Genomic DNA, 22542 nt, shown 5'->3' on the forward strand with positions numbered 1-22542 from the left:
ATAGGGTCCCTTTATAATTTGCAACTAGATAATTCAACCGTGCTGGCTTGTTGAGTGTGGTAACCATGGGGCTAGGGAGTGGCTCAGAGAGCAGGTGCTTGCTGCACAAGCTTGAGGACCTGAGTTCGGATCCCAGCACCCACATAAAGCCCAGATGTGCACCTGTGGCCCTGGCACTAGGTAAGTGAAGATGGGAAGGTCCCTGGAGCACATTGGCCAGCCAGTTAGCCAAACCAGTGAGCTCCAGGTTCAGGAAGAGACTCTCAGCAAAGTAGGTGGAGAGCAATAGAGGAAGACACCCAATGTAGACCTCGGGGCTCCTTCCACATGTATGTACACACACACACACACACACACACACACACACACACACACACACATACATACAATTCCCATATACACAATTTGATAATCACTTGATATCTCTGAGAGTATTGTAGTTACAATGGAATCTTAGTCTTCCTATATACCAAAATAAATAGCATACTTACTTGTATTAGATACAGAGATTTTGTACTGTTTCTGCTCCTGGATCTGTGTTAACTCACCTTCTGCTGTAGTTTTTGCACACTGTCTCTCTGGCTGGGTGTGATGACAATACCCCTGGGATTCCCAGCACCCAGTGCACAGAGGCAGGAAGATGTACGTTTAGGGTCATCCTCAGCTATATAGTGAACTGAAGGACTGTCTCAAAAAATAAAACAAGAGTCTTTCTGGTACCACACAGCCAGCTGAATCCCAGAGGCATGTTCTCCCATCATTCCATCTGCCTCGCACCATGCAACCACTGACGACCAAGCGGCTAGTGAGTTGTAAATAACTTGGGATGGTTCATCTTGATCGTCAACCCAATAAGACTTAGAATCGCTGTAGAAACAACCCTGGGTGTGTCTGTGAGGGAATTTCTAGATGTGGACCATTGAGGTAGGAAGACCCACCCTGAACATGGACAGCACCATCCCATGGGCTGGGGTCCTGGGCTGAGCACAAAGGAGAAAGTGAGCTGAGCCCCATTATCCATCTGTCTCTGCTTCCTGACTGTGGGTGCCATGTGAGCAGCCGCCTCCAGCTTCTGCCATCATGCCCTCGCCACCATTATGGTCTGCGTCCTCAAAGCATGAACCAAAGTGACCCAACAACAGTGAGAAAAGTGACTAATGCAGGTGTTGGGCCTCGTGGCTCACTTATGTGTGGGAATGGCCAAAGTCGGAATGTGACGTTCTGCCTGGCTTTTAAAGCCCATGGGCTGCATGGGAATGTGCATTCTCCAACCAGCGCTGACAGGAAAGACTGTTGACACAGCCAACAGCCAAGCGCGGCTTGCTCTTTGCAGACTCTGAGCCTCTATTTGAGGATCCGAGAACCACTGCAGCAGGTCACAGCAAACACATTGGAAGAAGGCTAGAAATCCATCTCCATGAAGAGCTTCCAAGAAGAGAAAAATTACCCTTCCTCATAACAAGGACTCTGTTATGTGTCTCAGACTCAAGGTAGAGTTAAAGACGTAGCAGTATTCTACTAAAGTGTCCCCATGTTGGCAAAGATAACAGCACATTTAAGAGACTGAAGAAAACGAAGCAGTTTTTAATACACTGTTCTGCAGGAAGAGATGCCAGCATAGAGAGAAGGCAAAAATGGCTAGCACACTGATTTGTGTGGTTTTCTCATACAGAAATGGAGAATAGCAGTTTGTTTCTTATACCAATAAGGATGACTTGACCTTGGAGAAATGTGTCTTTATTTCAGCTTCTACCTGGGTCTCTGGGACAGCGGTTAGTTTACATCTCAAAGTCAGTCTTTGGAAGAAAGAAATGGCCATGGGCTGAAGAGATGGCTCACTCCACTTGTAGGCTGCTTGCCTCACGAGTATGAGGACCTGAGGTCAATCCCTAGAAGCCCATAAAAAAGCTGGGCTTGGGCTGTGGTGGTCTGAATGAGAATGCCTCCGATAGGCTCATGTTTGAATACTTGGTCCCAGATGGTGGAACTGTTCGGGAAGGATTAGGAGGTGTGGCCTTGTTGGAGGAGGTGTGTCACTGAGGGTGAGCTTTGAGGTTTCCAAAGACTGTTAACCATCCCCAGTGTGCCCCTCTCTGCCTCCTGCTTGTACATCAAGATGTGAGTTCTCACTTGTTTGTGCCACCGGGCTTTTGTTCCACCACCATGAACTCTAGGCCTCTGAAACCACACACCCAATTAAATACTTTTTTTTATAAGTTGATTTGATCATAGTGTTTTATCACAGAAACCGAAAAGAAACAAATACAGTAGTGTGTTCTTGTATTCTCAGTACTGGGCAGGCAGAGACAGGAAGATCTCCAGGGCTCCCTGGACAGCCAGTCTACCCTCCTGGTGAGCTCCAGGCCAAGGAGAGACCCTGTCTCAAAAAACAGGAAGAGTGAGGAACAATATCCAAGGTTGACCTCTAGCTGCTACACACATGTGAACATGCACACACACACACACACACACACACACACACACACACACACACACGTGTGCATTCTCCCTGTCAGTCAACAAGCACCCACGTTTTTGTTATCTAAACAATTCTCTCCTTTGTGGTTAGAATACCTTTGATTTAAAGTGCTTTCACTGTACACACATCTATCTAGTTGTTCTTGAACCAATCTCCTTTTCTGAATCTTAGCAGGAAAGGAAACCATTTCCACTCTAAACTCGAAGGATCTCTCTGAACAGAGGGGACTTTCACCGGAAGACCTGAGTTAACTAATTTTTTTGTCTTACTCTAAAATCCTGGACATAAGGATCCTGGAGAAAGCAAAGGAAAGCCTAGCTTTAAAACTCTAACAGGCTCTTCTCCTGTTGACTTTGTGCTAACCGTTCAGGTGGCTTGCATGATGGGTAAAGTGGCCTAAATGTATGATAGACCCCAAGAGCAAATGAGTGTGTGCATGGGGAGCAGTTAAAGGTAGAATATTTTTCAAGCTAGGGTCATCCAATCTACAATTCACACGGTCAGTATTCATGCTTAAACAGCCAGGCTAGCGTCACACACCAAGTCCTGATGATCTTTATTGTTGGAGAAAGTCTTCACAAGGGCTGGGGAGGTGGCTCAGTCTGTAAGTACTTGCTGGGAAACATGAGGACCTGGGTTCAGATCCCTAGAACCCTCGTCAAAAAAGCTGGGTGTGGTACATGCTTGTGATCCCAGCACTGGGAAAGTGGAGACAAGGCGACCCCTGGGGCTTGCACACACACACACACACACACACACACACACACACACACACACGGGGGGGGGGGCACTGACACATACAAAGTATTCCTGGATAAATTGCTAGGCCTAACACTTAAGAATATATCATAAAGAATGGCAGTGTCTCCCCAAAGCACAGTCCTTCCTGGCGCGAAGGGAAGTCTGGATGGTCTCCAGTGCTTGAGCAACAGGGCTCCTCTTCCTCATTTGGTTCACATGACTGCTATCTCCTACACTTACGTCACCCCAGAAGCCAGTTGGTCAGAATGGCTGCTGCATCCCAGATCTGTAGTACTGCACACATGACATGCGATACATGTGCACAGGCCCACATGAATGCACACGTAGGCACACAAAGACATGTGCATGTATTAAATGTGCTTTTTACAGTATGAAGATTGAGGGCCTGTCGAATAGTGAGGATGAAGGAGTAGCTGCCAGCTCCCAGATCTACGATTAAAATTCCTTTCTTTCCTTCTTTGTCACACCGTAGCCCAGGCTAGCTCCAAACTCCCTATATGGCACTGAGAGCACAGATGTGTACCACCATGCCTGGTTTGTGTGGTACTAAGATTCAAACCTAGGGCTTCCTGCATGCAGGGCAAGCATCCTGTCAAGTGAGCTACATTCCCAGCCACAGCTGTAACTTCATGCACAGCTGTCTTCTCTTGTACGTGGCCCCAGTTCTTACACACAGCAGCTTCAAAACCAGAAGTATTTGAGTTTCACTTGTTTTACATTACAGGGAATCAATTTCCTTTCCCTAAGGGAAGAGCACAGCAATTGTTGTCCAATACCAAATGGTCAGCCCTGGAAGCATAAGTACAAGTAACATTACACAGACTGAGCAGGTTATATTTATGTATTTGGGAACACATGCACAGCAACAACAACAATTAAAGAAAAGAGACCATGAATTTGACAGAGAGCTGGGGGTGGGGTACCTAGAGGGTTTGGAGAAAGGACAGGGAAAAAATGATGTCATTATATTATAATCTCAAAAGAGAAAGTCTATTTTAAATAAATGAAAGAAATACATTTCTTATGCCAACAAAGAAGGAGCCTTTTCTTTTGATAGCTGCAGGTGGTCGGGCCACCAGGACAGGCAGGCTGGCAGCAGGGTGCCCTGCTGGCTGTGTCAGTCAAATGTTCTTACAGGCTCTAGCTGGGAGGAACAGGTTTGAATACAGTCAGCTTCTATCCCTCTCTAAAGGATAGCTTCTATCCCTCTCTAAAGGAAGCCGTTGTTCAAAGCTTTTACTCTTCATATCTTACCCCAATAATGCTCTATTTTTCTCCCTATGAAAAGCCGGTACCTGCGGGAGGCCTTTCTTCTTCCCTTCAATCAGCTGAACCCCTCCCTGCCCCCATCCCCTCTCCCCCCATTCCCTCTCCTTCCAGCTCCCTCCCCTCCCCGCTCCCCATTCCCTCCCCCCCTGCCCCCCATTCCCTTCCCCCCACCTCCCTTCCTGGATCCCACCACCAGCTCACCCTCTTCTCTAGGCTCCAGACACAGACCCGGCTTCCTACTATGGAGCTGTCCCTGAATTTCACTCTTTATCTCCTCTAGCCCGCGTTCCCTACACCTGTGGGAACTGTAAAGCACTGTTTGCTATCAAACGCATTGTTTCTATTAAGAATTTTGTGTTGAGTGAATTTAACATTTAGTTTTTTCGTGTGTATGTTTAGGTGTGTGTTTGTGTTCATATACAGGGGTGGGGGGGGCGGCGGGGTCTGATATACATTTACACATGCGTGTGGAGGCCAGAAGACAACCTTGGTGTCATTCTCTGTAGCAATTTAAGACAGGTTCTGTCACTGGGACCTGGGGCTCCATGGTTCCACAAGGCTGGTTCGCCCCCAAGCCTCAGGCATGAGTCTGCCTGTTTCTGCCTTTTCAGCACTGGGATTAAAAGTGCAAAAACCACTCCACCCAACTTTTTACATGGGTGTGGGGATCTGAACGCAGGTCTCTATGCTTTCATAGCAAGTGTTTTACCGACAGCTAGCCCCCAGCCCCCTTACTATGTAGTCTGTAAAGACATTTTATTCGGCAAGATTCTAGTCATAGGAAGGACCTACAGTCGTTACATTCTTGGAGATGGGTGTAGTTGTGGCTGCCAGTGGCTGGGGAGGAGAAAACGTGAAATTAGACAGAATGGGGACAGGGTTTAAACAAAGAGAAAGAGTCCTGTGGGTGGCTGAAGGTGGCGTGGCAGTGTGGTGTATTTAATGCCTCAGAATGGCATGCTTAAAATGTTTATATAGTATATGTTATCACGATTTTTTTTTTAAGAGTGGGTTTTGGGGTTTGGTGCTGAGATTTGAACCTAGAACCTCACACATGCTAAGCAGGTGCTCTACCATTAAGCCGCAACCCCATACTTGAAGGTGTTTATGAAATGTGAATAGGCTGTATATTACCTGTACAGATGACAGATACCCTATCACCTCTGCCTTCTGTGTGTGTGTGTGTGTGTGTGTGTGTGTGTGTGTGCTAAAAGTTGACATTGAGAGGCCATCTTCTCCTACTCTCTATCTTATTCTTTTAGACAGGGTCTCTCTGAATCTGAAACCTGCTGTGATCCCAGACAGGCCCTGGGATCCACCTGTCCCCACTCTCCCAGAGCTGGGATTCCAGGTACACCGGGCCACACCTGGCTTCTGCTGATCCTGGGGATCAGAACTCAGGTCCTCGTGCTTGCACAGCAAGACTTCACATACTGGGCCATCTCCCCGCCCCCAACTCCATCTTTTTCTAAATTCAATTATGTTCCAATGCCCACAAAAAGAGTATCTTCTATCAGGTCTGGAGCAGCAAGTTCACTGAATCCAGGCTGTTCCCTAGTGTCTTAAACGGCTGGTCATAATTGCACATGTGGGTTGTAAAAACTTTGGCAACAGAAAAAGTCTTCCAAATGTACGTCCACCAAAAATTAATTCAAAATCCAATGTGTCATGCATGAATCTCAGGTGTTTTGAGCTGCGCTTGCCTGTGTTGCATGCAGATACCGTGTGTGCTCACTGAAGCCTCTGAACACAGGGCATGTGCATTTTACATGCTGTCACACAGCACAACGCTGCTCGGATAGGAGACTGTTGCATTCTATGAACAGCACATACCAGCTTTTTTCTCTAATAGAAACATAATGGACCCCACCGTAGAGGAACTGTGTCCTGTGTTTATTGCTGCTTTATTCACTACAGCAAAGTCCTGGTCACCTAGTTGTCCATCAACAGATGAATGGATAGTGAAAATGTGTTTATATATATATATATATATACATATACATATATGCATATATATAAACACATACATACATATATATATATATATATATATATATATATACTATTCGGCTCTAAAAATGAATTTTAAATTTTGCAGGAAAATGGATAGATTCAGAATGTATAATATTAAGCAAGGTCTCATAATCTCAGAAATAAAAACATCTACATGTTCTCCTTCATATGTGGAATCTAGTCAATAATACATATTCACATGTGAACAACTGTGCATGTGGTTAGAGAAAGGACAAGATGCATGTAACATGAAGAAAGGACAGGAAAGGCCAACAGAAGAGGGAGAGGACTGAGTGCAGCTGACAGACACGTCATAAGGAGGATATAAAGCCGATTGTTTTCTAGTTGTAACTCTGTCATGGAGTTTCAGGTTTTGGTGCTAATTCTAACTGTATAGAAGTTCATTGAGTTGTGTACACTTTGGGTCTGCTTCATTTTGGTGTGTGACATTTATATTTATTTGCAAGTTTTTCTGCAATAAAGTTTATAAAATTAAAAAACAATGATTTAATTCTAGAAAACCAAGACTTTACTATTAAATATTAGCATTAATGTTTTAATATTTTCCTCATGTAAGCATGTAAGCATGAAGTCAGTATCTTTGGATATGACAGCATTCTCACAGTTCTGGGCCCAAGCTCATGGTGTCAATGTGAGCTAGTTCTAGTGAAGGTTGATTTGTGTGTTTCCACTTAAAAGAACATTAATCCTACATGTCCAAGGTCCAATGTGCATGATGGAGGTGGGATGTGTAACTAGGTGTACTTAAGGTCGTATGAGTGGGCCCCTAACTCTGGCAGTGTGTGTGTGTGTGTGTGTGTGTGTGTGTGCATTTTCATCCTGCCCATCTTTTTATGTGGGTTGTGAGGATCTAACTCAGGTTCTCACATTTGCAAGGCAAGTACTTCGCCAGCTCCGTTTCCACAGGCCTTTCCCTAATGTTTTATGAAACACAATAACTAACAATTAAATTGCCATGGCTGCTGAGTCCAGCCATCGTGCAATAGCCCACATCTGTCATCCTTATTGTCCCTTGCCCTTCATTCTCTGGCGAAGGAGCCAAATCCTATTATGGTAAAGTGTTCAGGACTCTCTCCAGACACGCAGGGTTTTAAACAATTTATTTGATTTTAAGTCATCTCCAATAAGTTCACTTTAAAAAAAAAATCAGAGATGGGATGAGAGAAATTTGAATTTATTCTCTCTGTCTCTGCCTCTCTTTTCCTCTCTCCCTCTCCTTTCTTTCCATCCTCTCCTTACCCTTTCTCCCTCTCTCTCCTTCCTTATGACAAGGTCTCATGTAGCCCAGGCTGACCTCAAGCTCACTATGTAGCTGAGGATGACCTTGGTCCTCCTGACTGCTTGGATTGCAGGCGTGTACCACCGTGCTGGGTTTATGCAGTGATGGGGCTGGAACCCAGGGCTTCATGCATGCTAGGCAGGCACTCTACCAACTGAGCCACATCCCCAGCCCACCCTTCTCATACTTACTTTTTTTTTTTTTTTTGGTTTTTTCGAGACAGGGTTTCTCTATGTAGCTCTGCGCCTTTCCTGGAACTCACTCTGTAGACCAGGCTGGCCTCGAACTCACAGAGATCCGCCTGCCTCTGCCTCCCGAGTGCTGGGATTAAAGGCGTGTGCCACCACCGCCTGGCTCATACTTACTTTCTATAAGGTAAATTTGTGATCTCTTCTGATGATAATGAAACTTGTACATAATATAAAGGCTTAATATTTAAAAGCTTTATGCTGTAATTTATTTAAAGACAGGAAGTGATTCTTTTAAAGTATTAATGTACTTTTATACACAGTCCTAACAAGATTGATGAAATGATTAAATAATAAAGTAAGGGGGATAAGCGTTAAGGTTCCCCCCCACCCCAGAGCACTAACTCCCACCTGCTTTTCTGATTTAATTACCTGATTCTTGTCAGTTAAAGAACAGACTTAAGGTCCTGTTTGCTTCTGAGGAACAAGAATGAGGTGTTTTTCTTTACTGTAGATCATTTTAATGTATTTATCAATAGGGATTTAGCTTAGAGGTGAGTATGTGTGAGAGAGAGAGGCCAAAGGAGAATATCAAGTTCCCAGCTCTACCATCTTCTGCCCCATTGCCTTGAGTCGGAGTCTCCCTGATCCTGGAGCTAGGCTGGCGGCCGGCAAGCCTCAGCATCCTCGGGCCACTCTCCGCTCTCGCGGTACTAGAGTTGTAGGTGCCCTGAAGTCTCACCCAACGCTCTAGGTGTTTGAACTCAGGCCCTCAGACTTGCACAGAAAACACCCTTAGCTGGCTGAACCGTGTCTCCAGTGCCGAGGACGTTTATTTATTTGAGATGCTGTCTCAAGAAAGTTGCCAGGCTGGCTTTGAACTTCTGATCCTCCTGCACCTGGCATTTCAGATTTGCACCATCAATCTCAGCAAACACCAAAGGACATCAGTCTTTTTTTCTGGTACCGGGCTTGAACCCAGGACCTCACGTCTGCTCAGTTTCCTTTCCTGCTGCTGCTGTTACAAAAGACCCTAATTAAGCAACCTGAGGAAGAAAGGGTTCAGTTGGCTCACAGTTCCAAGTGCTTGGCTGGCTTCCTCCATGTTTGTTTGCTTGTTTTCTGCTGTTTTCCGGCTCAGAATCCCACTCGCCCACCCTCACCCTCTGCCCAGGGAACCTCCTGAGGTCTCCCTCCCTTAGTTAACGTAAGAAAGATAATTCCACACAGCTGGAGGCGTTGTGGTGCATGCCCTTAATCTCAGCACTGTGGAGGCAAAGGCAGGCGGATCTGTGAGTTCAAGGCTTGTCTCTCAGGTGATTCTAGATTCTGTCACTTTGGCAAATTAAAATTAGCTGTCCCTTAGGGAGTGGAGAGACGGCTCATTGGTTAAGAGTGCAAACAGCAGAGGACCTGAGTTCATTTTCCTGTGCCAACATCTGGCGGTTTACAACCACCTGTAACTCTAGCTCCACAGGTTCTCACAGAGACGAGCACTCGTGTGAACGTAAACACACACACACACACACACACACACACATACATGCACATACATGCACACAAGGCTGGAGAGATAGCTCAGAGGTTAAGAGCCTTTGCTGCTCTTACAGAAGAGCAGGGTTCAGTTCCCAGCGTCCATATGGTGCACATACATACATGCAGGGATTTCACACATACGCAAATAATAAAAATACAAACAGCTAGTCACTGCGGTAGTTGAGCACTGGGCTCCTGAGCTGCAGTCCAGCCCCACCATCCCGACTGCCCTGACACTGATAAAGGAACAGCAGTAAGCGGAGCACAGCACAGACTCGTTGCGACCTGGGTAACTGGCGTGGGTCTGCTGCCTTCTGAACCTGTGCTTGGAATTCTGTTCCTTGAGGAACTGTTTATTTTTCCAGGCTGGCAAGTGCATCAGGAACTTGGCTCCTGGTAATCACCACTAAACAAACACCTCAACACCTTTTCTGAGAACTGTCAGAGCTTAGGGGTTTGTTGAAAATGGGCCATTTATCACCAACGGGAAGAACCCCCAAGGGAGTTTTGGGGGAATTGTTTCAGTTCAAAAACATTCAGCCATGTAGCATTTATCAGAAGAGCCTTGAACATCAGACAGGGCCTCACTGGGACAGCTCTGAGCTGACACCTGCAGGTGTTGGGGGAGCTGTAGAGTTCCCTGCCTTATCCCCAGAGACCGCATGGACAGCAGGAAGCCATTGCCCGCACCCTGCTTCCGTCTTCAGGGTGGATTCTGCTCCCTGCTGCTGTAAGGAAGGGTGTTAGTTCAGTCTCAGCAGTTTGGTGGGGCGGCTGACACCAAGAGTGTCTCAGTGTCTGCCAGGCTCATCTTGTGCAGTAGACAAAATTGGGAGCCTCCAGCGTGGTATGACCTCCCACAGCCATGAGTTTTCATACTTTTCTGGATGCTGTGACAACAGCAATAACAACAACAAAATGATAAAAATCAACTAAAGAAATGGTTTGTTTTGGCTTGAAGTTCTAGGGTACAGTCTGTCATGGTGGGAAGGCATGGGGCAGGTCATGGGACCACGAGGCCGCTGGTCACTTGGCATCTGCACTCAAGAAGCACAGAAAGGTGAATGCGGGTGCTCAGCTCCCTCTCTCCTTTTATTCAGTCTCGGGTCCCAGCCCATGGGATGCTGTTGCCCACACTTAGGTAGGTCTTCCCACCCCAGTTAATCCAAACTAGAAAATTCCTCACGGACATGCCCGGAAGTCTCCATTCATGGCAACTCTAAATCCCATCAAGTAGACAGTTAAGATGGACTGTCACACCTTAAAATGCAGCCACCATTACACACTGGTTTTCAGAATCAGAACACTTCTCAGGGAGTTCTGGTTGGCTGTACACCTCTAGCAGAACCTGAGGTGGATCAGAATGTATAGGTTTGGTAGAAAATCCTGTAAACTGGGCTGAAGAAAGGAGCCCGTGTGACTATTACCCAGGATTTATGCAGAAAGTATCATTGTTGGAAGCCTGGGGTAGCCTTGTCTCCTGTGGGGGATACCTACCCTAGTATCACAGAACATCACAGCTAAGGAACAACATTTAAACAAGAAATACCAGCGGAGGGCGGGGGGTGTGGCTCAGTGGGTAGAGTACCTGTCTACCATGCAGGAATCCCTAGGTTCCATCCCCAGCACCACATAAACCAACTTCGGTAGCACGTACCTGTCATCCCGGCATTTGGGAGGTGGAGACAAGAACAATAGTTCAAAGTCATCCTCAGTCACACAGGAAGATTGAGAAGAACCTGGCCACCTGCAACCCTGTTTCAAGAAGGGAGGGAGGGAGGGAGGGAGGGAGGGAGAGAGGGAGGGAGGGAGGGATCAATTACCAGTGGACATTGCCTGGCAGGTGTCAGGAGTGGTCTTCAGTCAGAGCACAGATCTCTTCAAAGTCATTAGGTACACTTCCTCAAATGGAGCAGGAGAGGGTGAGATGTCTAGTCAGTAAGGTTCTTGCTGGGCATGAGGACCTGAGTTCAGGTTCCTAGCATGAATGTAAGAAAGAAAAAGAAAAAAAAAAAAAAACCTAGATATAGCCCCCTGCACCTGTAATCCCAGAATTTAGGAGGCAGAGACAGGTGGCTCTTTGGTCACCCAACTGAATTGTCAAGTTCTAGGTTCAGTGAGAAACTCTACCTGTCTCAAGAAAATAAAGTGGAGAATAATAAAGACACCAGGTGTCTTCCTCTGAACACCACACACACATACACACGTGTGCACACACATGTACACACACACAGATGGAGCAGGGAGTGTACCCTTGCCCAGCACCGCTTCTACTCCTGATACCTATCAGTGAGCACTGTGACACCAAAGAAGACCTCAGAGGGACCTGTGCAAGTGAAGCAATCAGACAATGCCCTTCAGCAGAACAGGGAGAAGCTGCAACATGCGGGCTCAGGGGCTGCAGCGGGCTTCAGGCAGGCTCAGGGGCTGCAGCAGCGGGCTCAGGGGCTGCAGCAGCGGGCTCAGGGGCTGCAGCAGCGGGCTCAGGGGCTGCAGCAGCGGGCTCAGGGGCTGCAGCGGGCTCCTAGCTGTGGAGTTCATTCCCGTGGGATCAAGGAGGCCACGGTCCCACTGATCCCGGGGAGTAGCACCCTCCCTTGCCTGGAAGCTGAGTGGAGACAGGTTCTCTTCTTCATCCAATGAAAGAAAGCCAATAAACTTCCCTGACCTGGGCCTGGCCCTTCAGACCCAGCTGGGGATAGAGGCAGGTAGAGGACAGTGACAATCAGGTTATGATGCTGAGGGGGCCGAGCTGCCCTGCTGGCCCAGTGGCTGGGGGCAATGTCCTCTAAGACAGCTGCCCTATAGGAGCCCCAGTGTGACAGCTAACTTTTTATTCTTAGAGATCTCATACATGAATACAGTACACCCCGATCCTTCCAGCTTCTCCTGTGCACCCCATCCAGATCTTCCTCTCAACTTCATTTCCTGGTCCAGTTTTTTAAACGTATCACCTGCGGAGTCCAGTTGGTGTCACCTGAGTGCCCATGGGTGGAGAGCTGGCTCCTAGAGCCCGGACAGCCTACCAAGGGCCGCGTCCCCGAAGGAAACTGGCTGGCTTTCCTAGTAGCGCCTGACGCAGGAATGGGCTTTGTGAACCCTTCTCCCGTCCATGCTGGAATCAGCTGATGTATCTTCTGCAGGTCTCAGGAAGTAACCGCAGCCGTTGAGAGTTCTCTAGTGCACTGGCAATTTGACTCAAGTTTGAAACCACCCAGAAAACACACATGGGTGTGCCTGGGAGTATTGGTGCAATTATTAAGGCCACTCCACATAGTTAAAAGGGGGGTTTATTTAGTGGCGTAACTTACAAATGAAGGGATAGGTAGGTTGCAGGGTCTGGGGAAGACGTAGTGCAGTCCGGCAGTATTCTCTGGAGAACTCGGTCTACCTCTAGCGTGCAGGGTCCCGGAACCAAGAGAAGGCAGCGCATCTGGATCTCGGGTCTTCAGGGCCCTCTCTTGGCCCCGCCTTGTAGGCGTGATAGTTACCGAAGCCTCAATGGGGGTTGGAACTTCCAGATCAAAGCTGGAATGGCTACCCACTACATGGGAGGGCATTTCTAAAGGAATTTCACTGAGCTGGGAAGACCCATCCTGTATGTGGGTGGTGCCATCCTGTGGGGTAGGGTCCCAGGTTAGTAAAAAGGAGAGAGCAAGCTGAAGACCATCATTGCTCACCATCTGCCTCCCTGACTGGAGATGTGGCGTCATCAGCCGCCTCCTCCTCCTCCTGTGGCCATGTCTTCCCAAGCATCAAATGTCGTGATATTATTAAATACATAGAAATTTTATGTATTTAAGAAGATCCTCAGTAAGGGTCACCCCCACAAAGGAAGAAGGAACAGAGATAGACAAGGACTGTCCATCGGTGATGCTTTATTTCTTTGGAAATGCTTTAGAGTTCTTAGGGATGAATAAAGAACGACGTGTTCCACTTCCTTCTTGTGCTTTTTTGCAGCAAAAGCTACGTGATCCCCCTGCAGTGCAGCTGTCCTGTGGATTTCGAATTCCACATCACTCTGCTTCGGTCTCATCAGGCCTTTACAATTGCGCCGAGGTCAGGTGAGGAGGGTGTGACGTCACACAGCCAGTTGCCCCAGCAGTCTCGGGTCAGAGGCAGGGCTTGGAATAGTCGTCGCTTTCCTTGTTGCTGTGGCAAAAACAATGTAAGGAAGGAAGGCTTGTTTGTCTCACAGTCTAAGGGGACAGCCCATCCTGGTGGGGAAGGCGCGGCGGCGTGAGGCAGCTGGTCACATGGCATTCGCAGTCGGGAAGCAGAGAGGGATGAACACTGGTGCTCAGCTCACCCTCCCCTTTTTGTTTAGTCCAGAATCCCAGCTCATGGAACAGCGCTGCCCACATCCAACAGGTCCTCTCAGCCGGGTTAGACCAGTCTGGAAGCACTCTCATGGACACACAGAGCTGTGTGTTACATGGTGACTCTAAGTCCAGTCCAGATGACAATAAACATTAGCCAGCATGCTTGAAGAACACACACACACACACAAGCAAACATGTATATACATATATGCATCACACACACACACACACACACACACACACACACACACACACACGAAAACGGGGGAGGATAAAATAGGTCAAGTGCAAAATGTTTCAAGACACATTTCCTCTTCCAAACAGCTTGGTGGTAACGGAGCCCACTGTAAGTTACTGCTTGCTTGTGTGGCCTAAAGGCTGGGGAGTTCAGTTTTCAGACAGATGGTATGCACCAGCGTTCATCCCAGACCTTTAAGCCTTGTCCCATTTTACAGATGAGAAAACTGAGCCTCAGTTTAAGGCGTTCAAGCTGAGTTGCAGAGTTCCTGAGTGACCAAAGAGAATTGTGAGGAGACCCAGTGACCCTTGAGGCCACTCTCTTGTCCTAAGCCCTGGGTGACGGCAGTGGCCTGGGACTCACCACTGTGAGGCAGAATGGGTGGTCCTGTCTTCTGGGTGCCTTCTTCCACAACTCCTGTGGTAGAGCTTATCATCAGCTTGTCCGTAGATGACTTTTAAATCATGCAGCTGTTAACTAAATCTTACAGAGGTTAGTTTACCCCAAACCCCACAGTCAGTGGGACCCTAAATCTTAGAAGGTTAAAACACAAGACTCCAAGCATGAGGCTTGGGGGCGCCATGACAATTCATGGCGAATAACCTGTACTTCTGAGCTGCTGGGTGGAAATGTTCAAAGCTTACGATAACATCGGTGATCCCACTTACATGTGTGGAATCTAAAAAGTTTGGTGTCATGGGGTGTAGCTCAGCTGGCAGAGTGCTTGCCTGGCATGCAAGGAGCCCTGGGTTCCACCCTCAGCCCTGCATAACTGCACAGCGGTAATCCCAGCGCTTGAGGGATGGGACTGGGATGCCAGGCACCCAGGTCATCTTCAGCCACTAGAAAGCGAAGGCCTGGGACACATAAGACCCTGCCTCAATTTTTTATTTATTTTTTATTTTTGAGGGGCCAGGTGTGTGCTGATGCATGCCTTTAATCCCAGCGCCCAGGAAACAGATGAAGGTGAATCTCTGTGAGTTCCAGGCCATCCTGGTCTACACAGGGAGCTTCAGAACAGCCAGAACTACACAGAGAGACCCTGTTTCTAAAATCAACAATAACAAAAAAAATTTTTTTTTTTAATTATTTCATGGAGATAGAGACTAGAGCAGTGGTTACCGAAGGCTGGGACAGGAAGTGGGATGGTCAGCAGGGGACAGTTAGAAAGAGCAATGCACAGTAGAGTAAGTGAGGCCAATAACACAGATTTCAAAATGACTCGGAGCGGGGCTGAAGAGAGAGAGGTCATGAAAACCCCAGTCTCCGGCACCCGCCTAAACCCAGGCGTGGAGGTGCTTGCCTGCAATCCCAGCACTAGGGATACAGAGTCGGGAGGCCTGGCACTTGCTGGCCCGATAACACAGCCAACCAGTGAGCTCTGTGTCCAGTGAGAGGCCCTGTCTCAAAAAGTAAGGTGAGTGTGGTGGTTTGAGTAGGTGTGGTCCCCGTAGACTCCTGTGCTTGAATGTTTGGCCCATAGGGAGTGGCGCTATTAGGAAGTGTGGCCTTGTTGGAGGAAGTGTGTCCCTGAGGGGGTGGGCGTTGAAGTCGCATATGCTCAAGCTGTGCCCAGTGTAGCATACAATTTCCTTCTCTTGCCTGCGGATCAAGAGGTAGAACTCAGCTCCTTCTCCAGCACCATGTCTGCCTGCATGCCACCATGTCCCACCATGATGGTAATGGACTGAACCTCTGAACTGTAAGCCACCCAATTAATTGTTTTTCTTTATGACAGAAGCCATGGTCATGGTGTCTGTTCACAGCAATAGAAACCCTGACTACGACAGGATGGGATGATTTTTTTTTTTTTTACAAGTTTTCCCCGTCTAGGTCTTAGTGCTCTGTGTTATAATGTACTTTTATTTTCTATTCTCTTTTAGTCACCGCCCATGCCTATATTTTCTATTAATTTACTTACATATTTTAAAAGGTCCTGTTTGTATAACTTTATTTACATATTTGAATATGCCCGTATTTGTTTTATGTTAGTGTCACCTAGGATATGACACAGCAGTATTTCCTGGTGTGCTACAGGCCACAGGGATATATTATAAGAACTCAGCTGGTTATGACAAAGCCACTACCTAAGGGGATCAAGGAATTCCTTCAGAGGAAGCCAAATGTCAGGGAGTATTTGGTGCTGTATGGCTTGTTATATATCAGCTGTCTTCTGCTATGAATATCATGTGTGCCTTCATAGCTTTCCCAATTGATTTTTTCCCCTAAGAATTGCTAACAGTGTGAACTGATCACTCTTTGGACATATACATTCAAGGTATTTGGAGAACAGCCTCAAGAGAAGCTTCCTTCCCTCAGACCCATCTGTTTCTCCCTTTTTAGCACCAGAATCGGGTATCTCCCTTAGCACATCTAAGGACTAACAGAAGTAACAGTCCAGACCACCACATAATAGTCTCCTGAATTAAGGTAAATTCCACACGGAAACATCGCGGAGGTCAGGTGGACCTCAAGTAATAGTTTCGCACAGTTTAAGCTTGGTCCCTCTTTTCTTACAGCTTTACTAACATTATAGACTCCTAACTTCTTACCTAGCCACTCCTAGGAATGTAGATTGAGCACATAAATTGCCTTTTTGATCTACTAACTGATATTAGCTCTCAGTTGACCTTCTCCTTTAACCACTCCCTCTTTGGGTTGTGAAAGAAAGCCTCACAGTCACTGCCAGAGGAAAACTCTTACCTGCCTTTATGACCTTGCAGGAATTCAGGCCTGGTGGCCTGGCTGGAGGGGGAGGATTGCTATTGCTTGGGTTTATAACTGTAAACCTGAGAGACTGGGGAGATGAAGAATAAACCAATGGACTAAGGGCTCGGTGTGCTGAGATTCTTTTCCCGAAAATAATTCTTGACATTTGTAATTTCTCTCCTGGGCCCCTGGGAAGAATATTATTAAGGCTGGTCCTTAATAATATTCCATACCTGTTGCCCAATGTGGGGCCCAAACCCACAACCCTGAGATTAAGAGTCTCATGCTCTACAGACTGAACTAGCTGGGCCCCACGTGACTTCATTGTTCAGTGTTGTTCTGTGTTCTTCATAATGCTTACATTGATAAACTGCGGCCTTCTTTATTTTTATTTGGGTGTGCCTGTGTGTGTGTATGCCACCTGCATATGGTGTTCATGGAGGTCAGAAGACAGCCTTAGATCCCCCTGAAGCTGCCTGATGTCAGTGCTGGGAACCAAACTCAAGCCATCCACAAGAGCAGTAAATGTTCTCACCACTGAGCCATCTCTGCAGTCAGGACTTTCTTGGCTTTGAGTTTTTGTTGTTGCTGTTGTTTGTTTTTCTTTGCTTCTGTTTGTCTTGCTAGGTAGTGTAGACCAGCCTAGACCTGGAGATCCCTCCTGCATTAGTCTCCCAAGTCCTGGAATACATCACGCACATCACCACATCTGTACATCACATACATCACCCACATCACCACATCCGTACATCACATACATCACCACACCCAGCTTCCCACCCTGTGACTTAACATTATTCATTATTCCTGGTTGTGCTGAAGGTAGTGATCTGTAATTGATCCAAGAATAGTATTCATGACCTTTTCATGTGTTTATTTCATGTACTTGTGTATGCATGTTTGTGTTGTGAGCAGAGGACAAGTTTCTAGTTAGTTCTCTCCCTCTACCATGTGGGTCTGGAGATCACACTCAGGTGATCAGGCTGGGCAGCATTCACCTTTACTGAGGGCCATCTCACTGCCTGCTCCACAGACACACTTGTTTGCAGGATGGCCCAGAAGTCACTGTGTAGCCAAGGATAACCTTGAATTTCTGATCTTGCTGCCTCTACCTCCTGAGTGTTGGAACCACTAACGCTGGTTTGTGTGGGGTCTAGGGATCTTCATGCATGCTGGGCAAGCACCCTACAGACCGAGCCACACCCCCAGCCCTCAGGGAGACTTTTCCAAATGAGGTTGAATATTGAGAATACCTGTCTCACTTATAAAACACAGGACATCACTCCTTTGTGCCACTGTGAATTTTGGCCAAGCAGTGGCTGTCAAAACTTGGCACATATTCTACAACTGTCAACATTGCACAGCCTGCCACCATCATGTACAAGTGACAGAGCTGCACTAACAGAAAAGAAAAAGAAAAAAACAGCTTACTCGGGTTGCCTGGGCTATGTCTCCACAGTGGGTTTTATTATGTCTAGGCTGGGAGCACTTAAAAAACTAAATCTCCCAGGTCAAGGTAAACATGAATCCTCATCCTCACCCCCAGAGCTTGTCCTTATGTTTTTAAGTTAATGAGCTGGAGATGCTCTTGGCCTCAAGTCCTGAATGGTCTGAGGTCCCACAGGGTGATGCTCTGACCAAGTGATGGTCAAGGTATTAAAATCTCTTTAGTTAGGATTCCTACCCAAATGACCTGCTGTTGGCCCGCAGACCCATTGTCTCTGATGACTCTTTCTACCTGGCCCCGGGCTTAAGATGCAATAGTGGCCATCAATTAATAATTTTTACCTCTGTCTGTGCTCAGGAAATTAACAAACGCCTACTTTGTAGGTATGTGTGTGCATGCTGCAAGCGTGCATTTGTGTGTGAGAGAGAGCATGCACTCATGCACTTGGTGCATTGGGATGCCTACCATAATTATTCCCCCACCTTTTTGAGGCAAGGTCTCTCACTGTCCCTGCTAGGCTGGCCTGTGAGCTCCAGGCATCCACCTGTCTCCAGCCCTCCCAGTGCTGGGGTTACAGATGTGTTTGCTTTGTCAGGTTTTACATGGGTGTTGGGGATCCAAACTCAGATCCTTCTGCTTGTGCAGCAAGCATCTTACTCACTGAGCCATCTCCTCACTCTTCCATATTATTTATATGATATAATGGCTTGTGATGGTATTTTCACATGTGTGTGTAATGTATGTTGTTCATATTCACCCCTACTACTCTCCCTTGTCCCCCTACGATTCCCATTGATCTTGTTCTTCCCAGTTAGTTGTCCTTCTACTTCCATGTCTGTGTGTCACAGTGTGTTTCATGAGGGTGGATTACAGGAGCATGGGTGAGGGGTTGTTCACAGGAGCATGGGTGAGGGGTTCCTCACAGGAGCATGGGTGAGGGGTTGTTCACAGGAGCATGGGTGAGGGGTTGTTCACAGGAGCATGGGTGAGGGGTTGATCACAGGAGCATGGGTGAGGGGTTCCTCACAGGAGCATGGGTGAGGGGTTATTTACAAGAGCATGGGTACCTTACCAGTGGCAACACCACTTAGAGAGAATGTTTCTCCCTCTCTTAGAAACTATTAACTACCTGTTTTTAAAGTACCGTAGGAAGGGTTCAGGTAGATAAAAGAGCTGTGAGCTGATGTCTGTCTTGGAAGCTTGCAGTTTCCCTGGAAAGTAACATCCAGGTAGGACCCACACAGAGACGTCACACAGTTCTAACAGCCTGTCAGACTACCTTACAGGGAGACTGACCCTGAGATAATGATGGGTCAGTGATGGGTAGGACCACACCATGACCAGGACAGCTTAGCTGTGCACACACCTCTTGCCTTCTATTTAAACCTGAACCTCATGTCAGGACCCCATGGGTGGACTTAGGGGGTCATTGCACCTCTTCATTGTCCTTCTCAGTGGAGGCGCACTGGCTAAATCTCTTTTTTTTTCTATTTTTCACTATCAATTTGTCTCTTTAATGACTTATTGAGGATGAGTGGTACAGCCTGACTTGTTCAGGCTGTGAAGGCCCAGGCTGAGACATACAGTGTTCTAAGACCCAATTGGCACCAGAGATACAGTAATATGTCATGGTGAGCTGTTTGATGGTAAAAGGAACACCAGTTCATCTGAAAGATGTGAAAGGAGGAGGTCTGGGGTGTAGCTTTATGGTGGAGCACTTGCCAAGCAACAGCCCCAACACCAGAGGAAGTGAAGGAGGGAGGGAGGGAGAGAGGGAGGGAGGGAGGGAGGGAGGGAGGGAGGGAGACTTGAGAGGAAAGAATAAAGTTACAGAAAAACACAGGGAACTAAACTGTCTGGACCCAAACTCCTGGCTGTGTGTTCCTAATTTTCCGTGTTGCTTATAGCTTTGGCTTTGCATTCTGGTCATTTGCTCTAGGGTCAGCATTCTGGGAATTTACATTTGAGGCACAAATGCAGATGGCTTCGACCATATTTGTATAGCTACATGATCAGATGATTGTTGGAAAGGATTTGTGTAATCACTGATAAGCAAGGCTTTGTCAACACTCAGAAGTTGGGTCGTGTGCACTTACTGAAGAGATTGTGGAGCAAGCAGAGGCACACCCACACTGTGCTGGGAAGATGGGGTTTGTGTTGCCTCTTCAGTGGCACTTGGTGAGCAGAGCAGATACCTCTGTAATGGTTCATCTTGCCTAGCAATGTCAGAGAGGGAAAAAACTTCTGAACAGGGCATGGGTTCATCAAAGTGGGAAGTCCCTTCCCATGGCCTGGGGTCCCAGACAGAATAAAATGGAGGAAGTGAGCTGAGCACAGCCTCCATCTCTCTGCTTCCTGAATGTGGATGCTGTGTGACCCGCTGCCTCATACTCCTGCAGCCGTGACTCCCCTACCGTGATGGACTGACCCCTTAAACTGTGAGCCAGAACAAACCCTCCTCCCTTAAATTGCTTTTGTTAGCTATTTTGCTGCAGCAATAAGAAAAGTAACCGATGCAATCACCACCACCCACCTCTCTCTCTCCTTACAGGAATAATTCCAGCTAATGGGAAGACAAAAGTAACTGTCACGTTCACACCCATCCAGTATGGGACGGCGCAAATAAAAATTCAATTGTGGATCTCACAGTTCAACTCCCAGCCGTACGAATGTGTCTTCACTGGAACCTGCCACCCCAATATGGCCTTACCGTATGGCTTCTTCATGGTGTTTCTGTCTACCCATGTAGCCCAGGCTGGCCTCAGACTCACTGTGGAACCAAGATGACTTTGACATTCTTCCTGCCTCTGCCTCCAGAGTGTTGGGATTACAGCCATGCACCACCACACCCAGTTTAAATGGTGCTGGGGGTGGAAGCCAGAGCTCTGTGCATTCTAGAAAAGCACTCTACCAACTGAGCAATGGCCACAGCCCAATTTCCTCTTAACACTTCGTCAAAAATCCAATCCAGTTATGGGCATTGTGGTACACATTTGGAATCCTATCACTGAAGAGGCTGAGGCAGGAAGATCATGAGTTTAGAGCTAGCCTGGACTACATAGCAAGAACCTGCATTTAAAAAAAAATAAGAAAAATCCAAATGTTCTCTTTTCTTGTGATACCCCCAGAAATTTGTTTCTAAAGCTGGGAGTTCAGGTCAGTCATTGGCCTCTTGGCTGGCATGTACATAGCCCCGGGTTCAACCCAGCACTACAAAAACTTTTATATTACAAGACGAATCTACATAAAGTGCTTTCAAGCCTAGGGGCTGGACCTCTACCAGCCCAGCTAGATCCTCACCCCCATTTTGTTTTTGTTCTTCAAAGAGCATTAATTTTTCTTTTACGAAGAAAGTAAATCAAAGTCCTGGTTTCTAAAATAATCAGCTTACGCTGTTGAAGAACTACAGGCTAGAAATAAATTATACTAGACCACCAGAGCATTCCCTAGCTTGTTGTGTTTCCACTTACCCTATTCATGAGGAATTCGAAGGAGAGAGGGATCAGGTAAAGGTGCTCGCTGCAGAGGCTGACGACCTGAGTTCTGTACCTGGGACCCACACAGCAGGAGTAGAGTGGTGCTGTCCTCTGACCTCCACATGCATGGTACACACATGCACATGCACACACACATGCACAATAAATAACTACTCTTTTTTAAGAATGGGAGGGAAGACAAGCACTGGTGTGTATATGTGTGCATACATAAGTACATATAGCTATATATGATTATATGTTAATATACTGGTAAGAAATTTGTTCCCATGGACTCCTTTTAACCCACAAACTTACTTTTAGTTTAGTTATCATATTGATTTATGAGTGATAGTTTTATTAGAAAGAACACAGAAACAAACACCTTGAGCTTGGGGGGTGTAGAGATGGGTCAGCAGTTAAGAACACTGGCTGCTCTCCCAGAGGACCTGGGTTCAGTTCCCAGCACCCCCATGGCAGCTCACAGCTGTCTGTAACTGCAGCTCCAGGGAATCAGATGTACTCTTGGCCTCATCAGGTACACAGGCAACGTGCAGGCAACAATCATAAAATAAAAATAAATCATTCAAACAAACCCAAACTGTTGGATTATACACTAATTTAACATCTGCTTTAAACTCCAGACTAGAAGAGTTCAAAAGATTAAATACTCGTTCTCAGAAAGTAAGTGTTCCTCCAGAAAAAACAAGATATGTACACTTTTACCAAGCTCCCACCATGGCCAAGCCTCCGAAGATGAAGGTACGTGGGTGGGGGCACCCCCCAGTGCAATGGAAAGGCAGGGA

General features: G+C 47.0%; 1 protein-coding gene across 1 annotated transcript in view; it reads left to right on the top strand.

Annotated features, from left to right (window-relative positions):
• The window catches only part of Cfap221 (cilia and flagella associated protein 221), a 77977-nt gene that overhangs the window by 19757 nt on the left and 35678 nt on the right, over window positions 1-22542 (top strand). Inside the window, exons 7-9 of the mRNA XM_059280584.1 lie at window positions 13508-13611; window positions 20815-20974; window positions 22381-22498. Of these exons, the coding sequence (XP_059136567.1) occupies window positions 13508-13611; window positions 20815-20974; window positions 22381-22498 (382 nt within the window). The remainder of the gene's footprint in view (window positions 1-13507; window positions 13612-20814; window positions 20975-22380; window positions 22499-22542) is intronic.

The sequence above is a fragment of the Peromyscus eremicus genome, chromosome 15 (genome assembly GCF_949786415.1).
Source record: "Peromyscus eremicus chromosome 15, PerEre_H2_v1, whole genome shotgun sequence".
NCBI lineage: Eukaryota > Metazoa > Chordata > Mammalia > Rodentia > Cricetidae > Peromyscus > Peromyscus eremicus.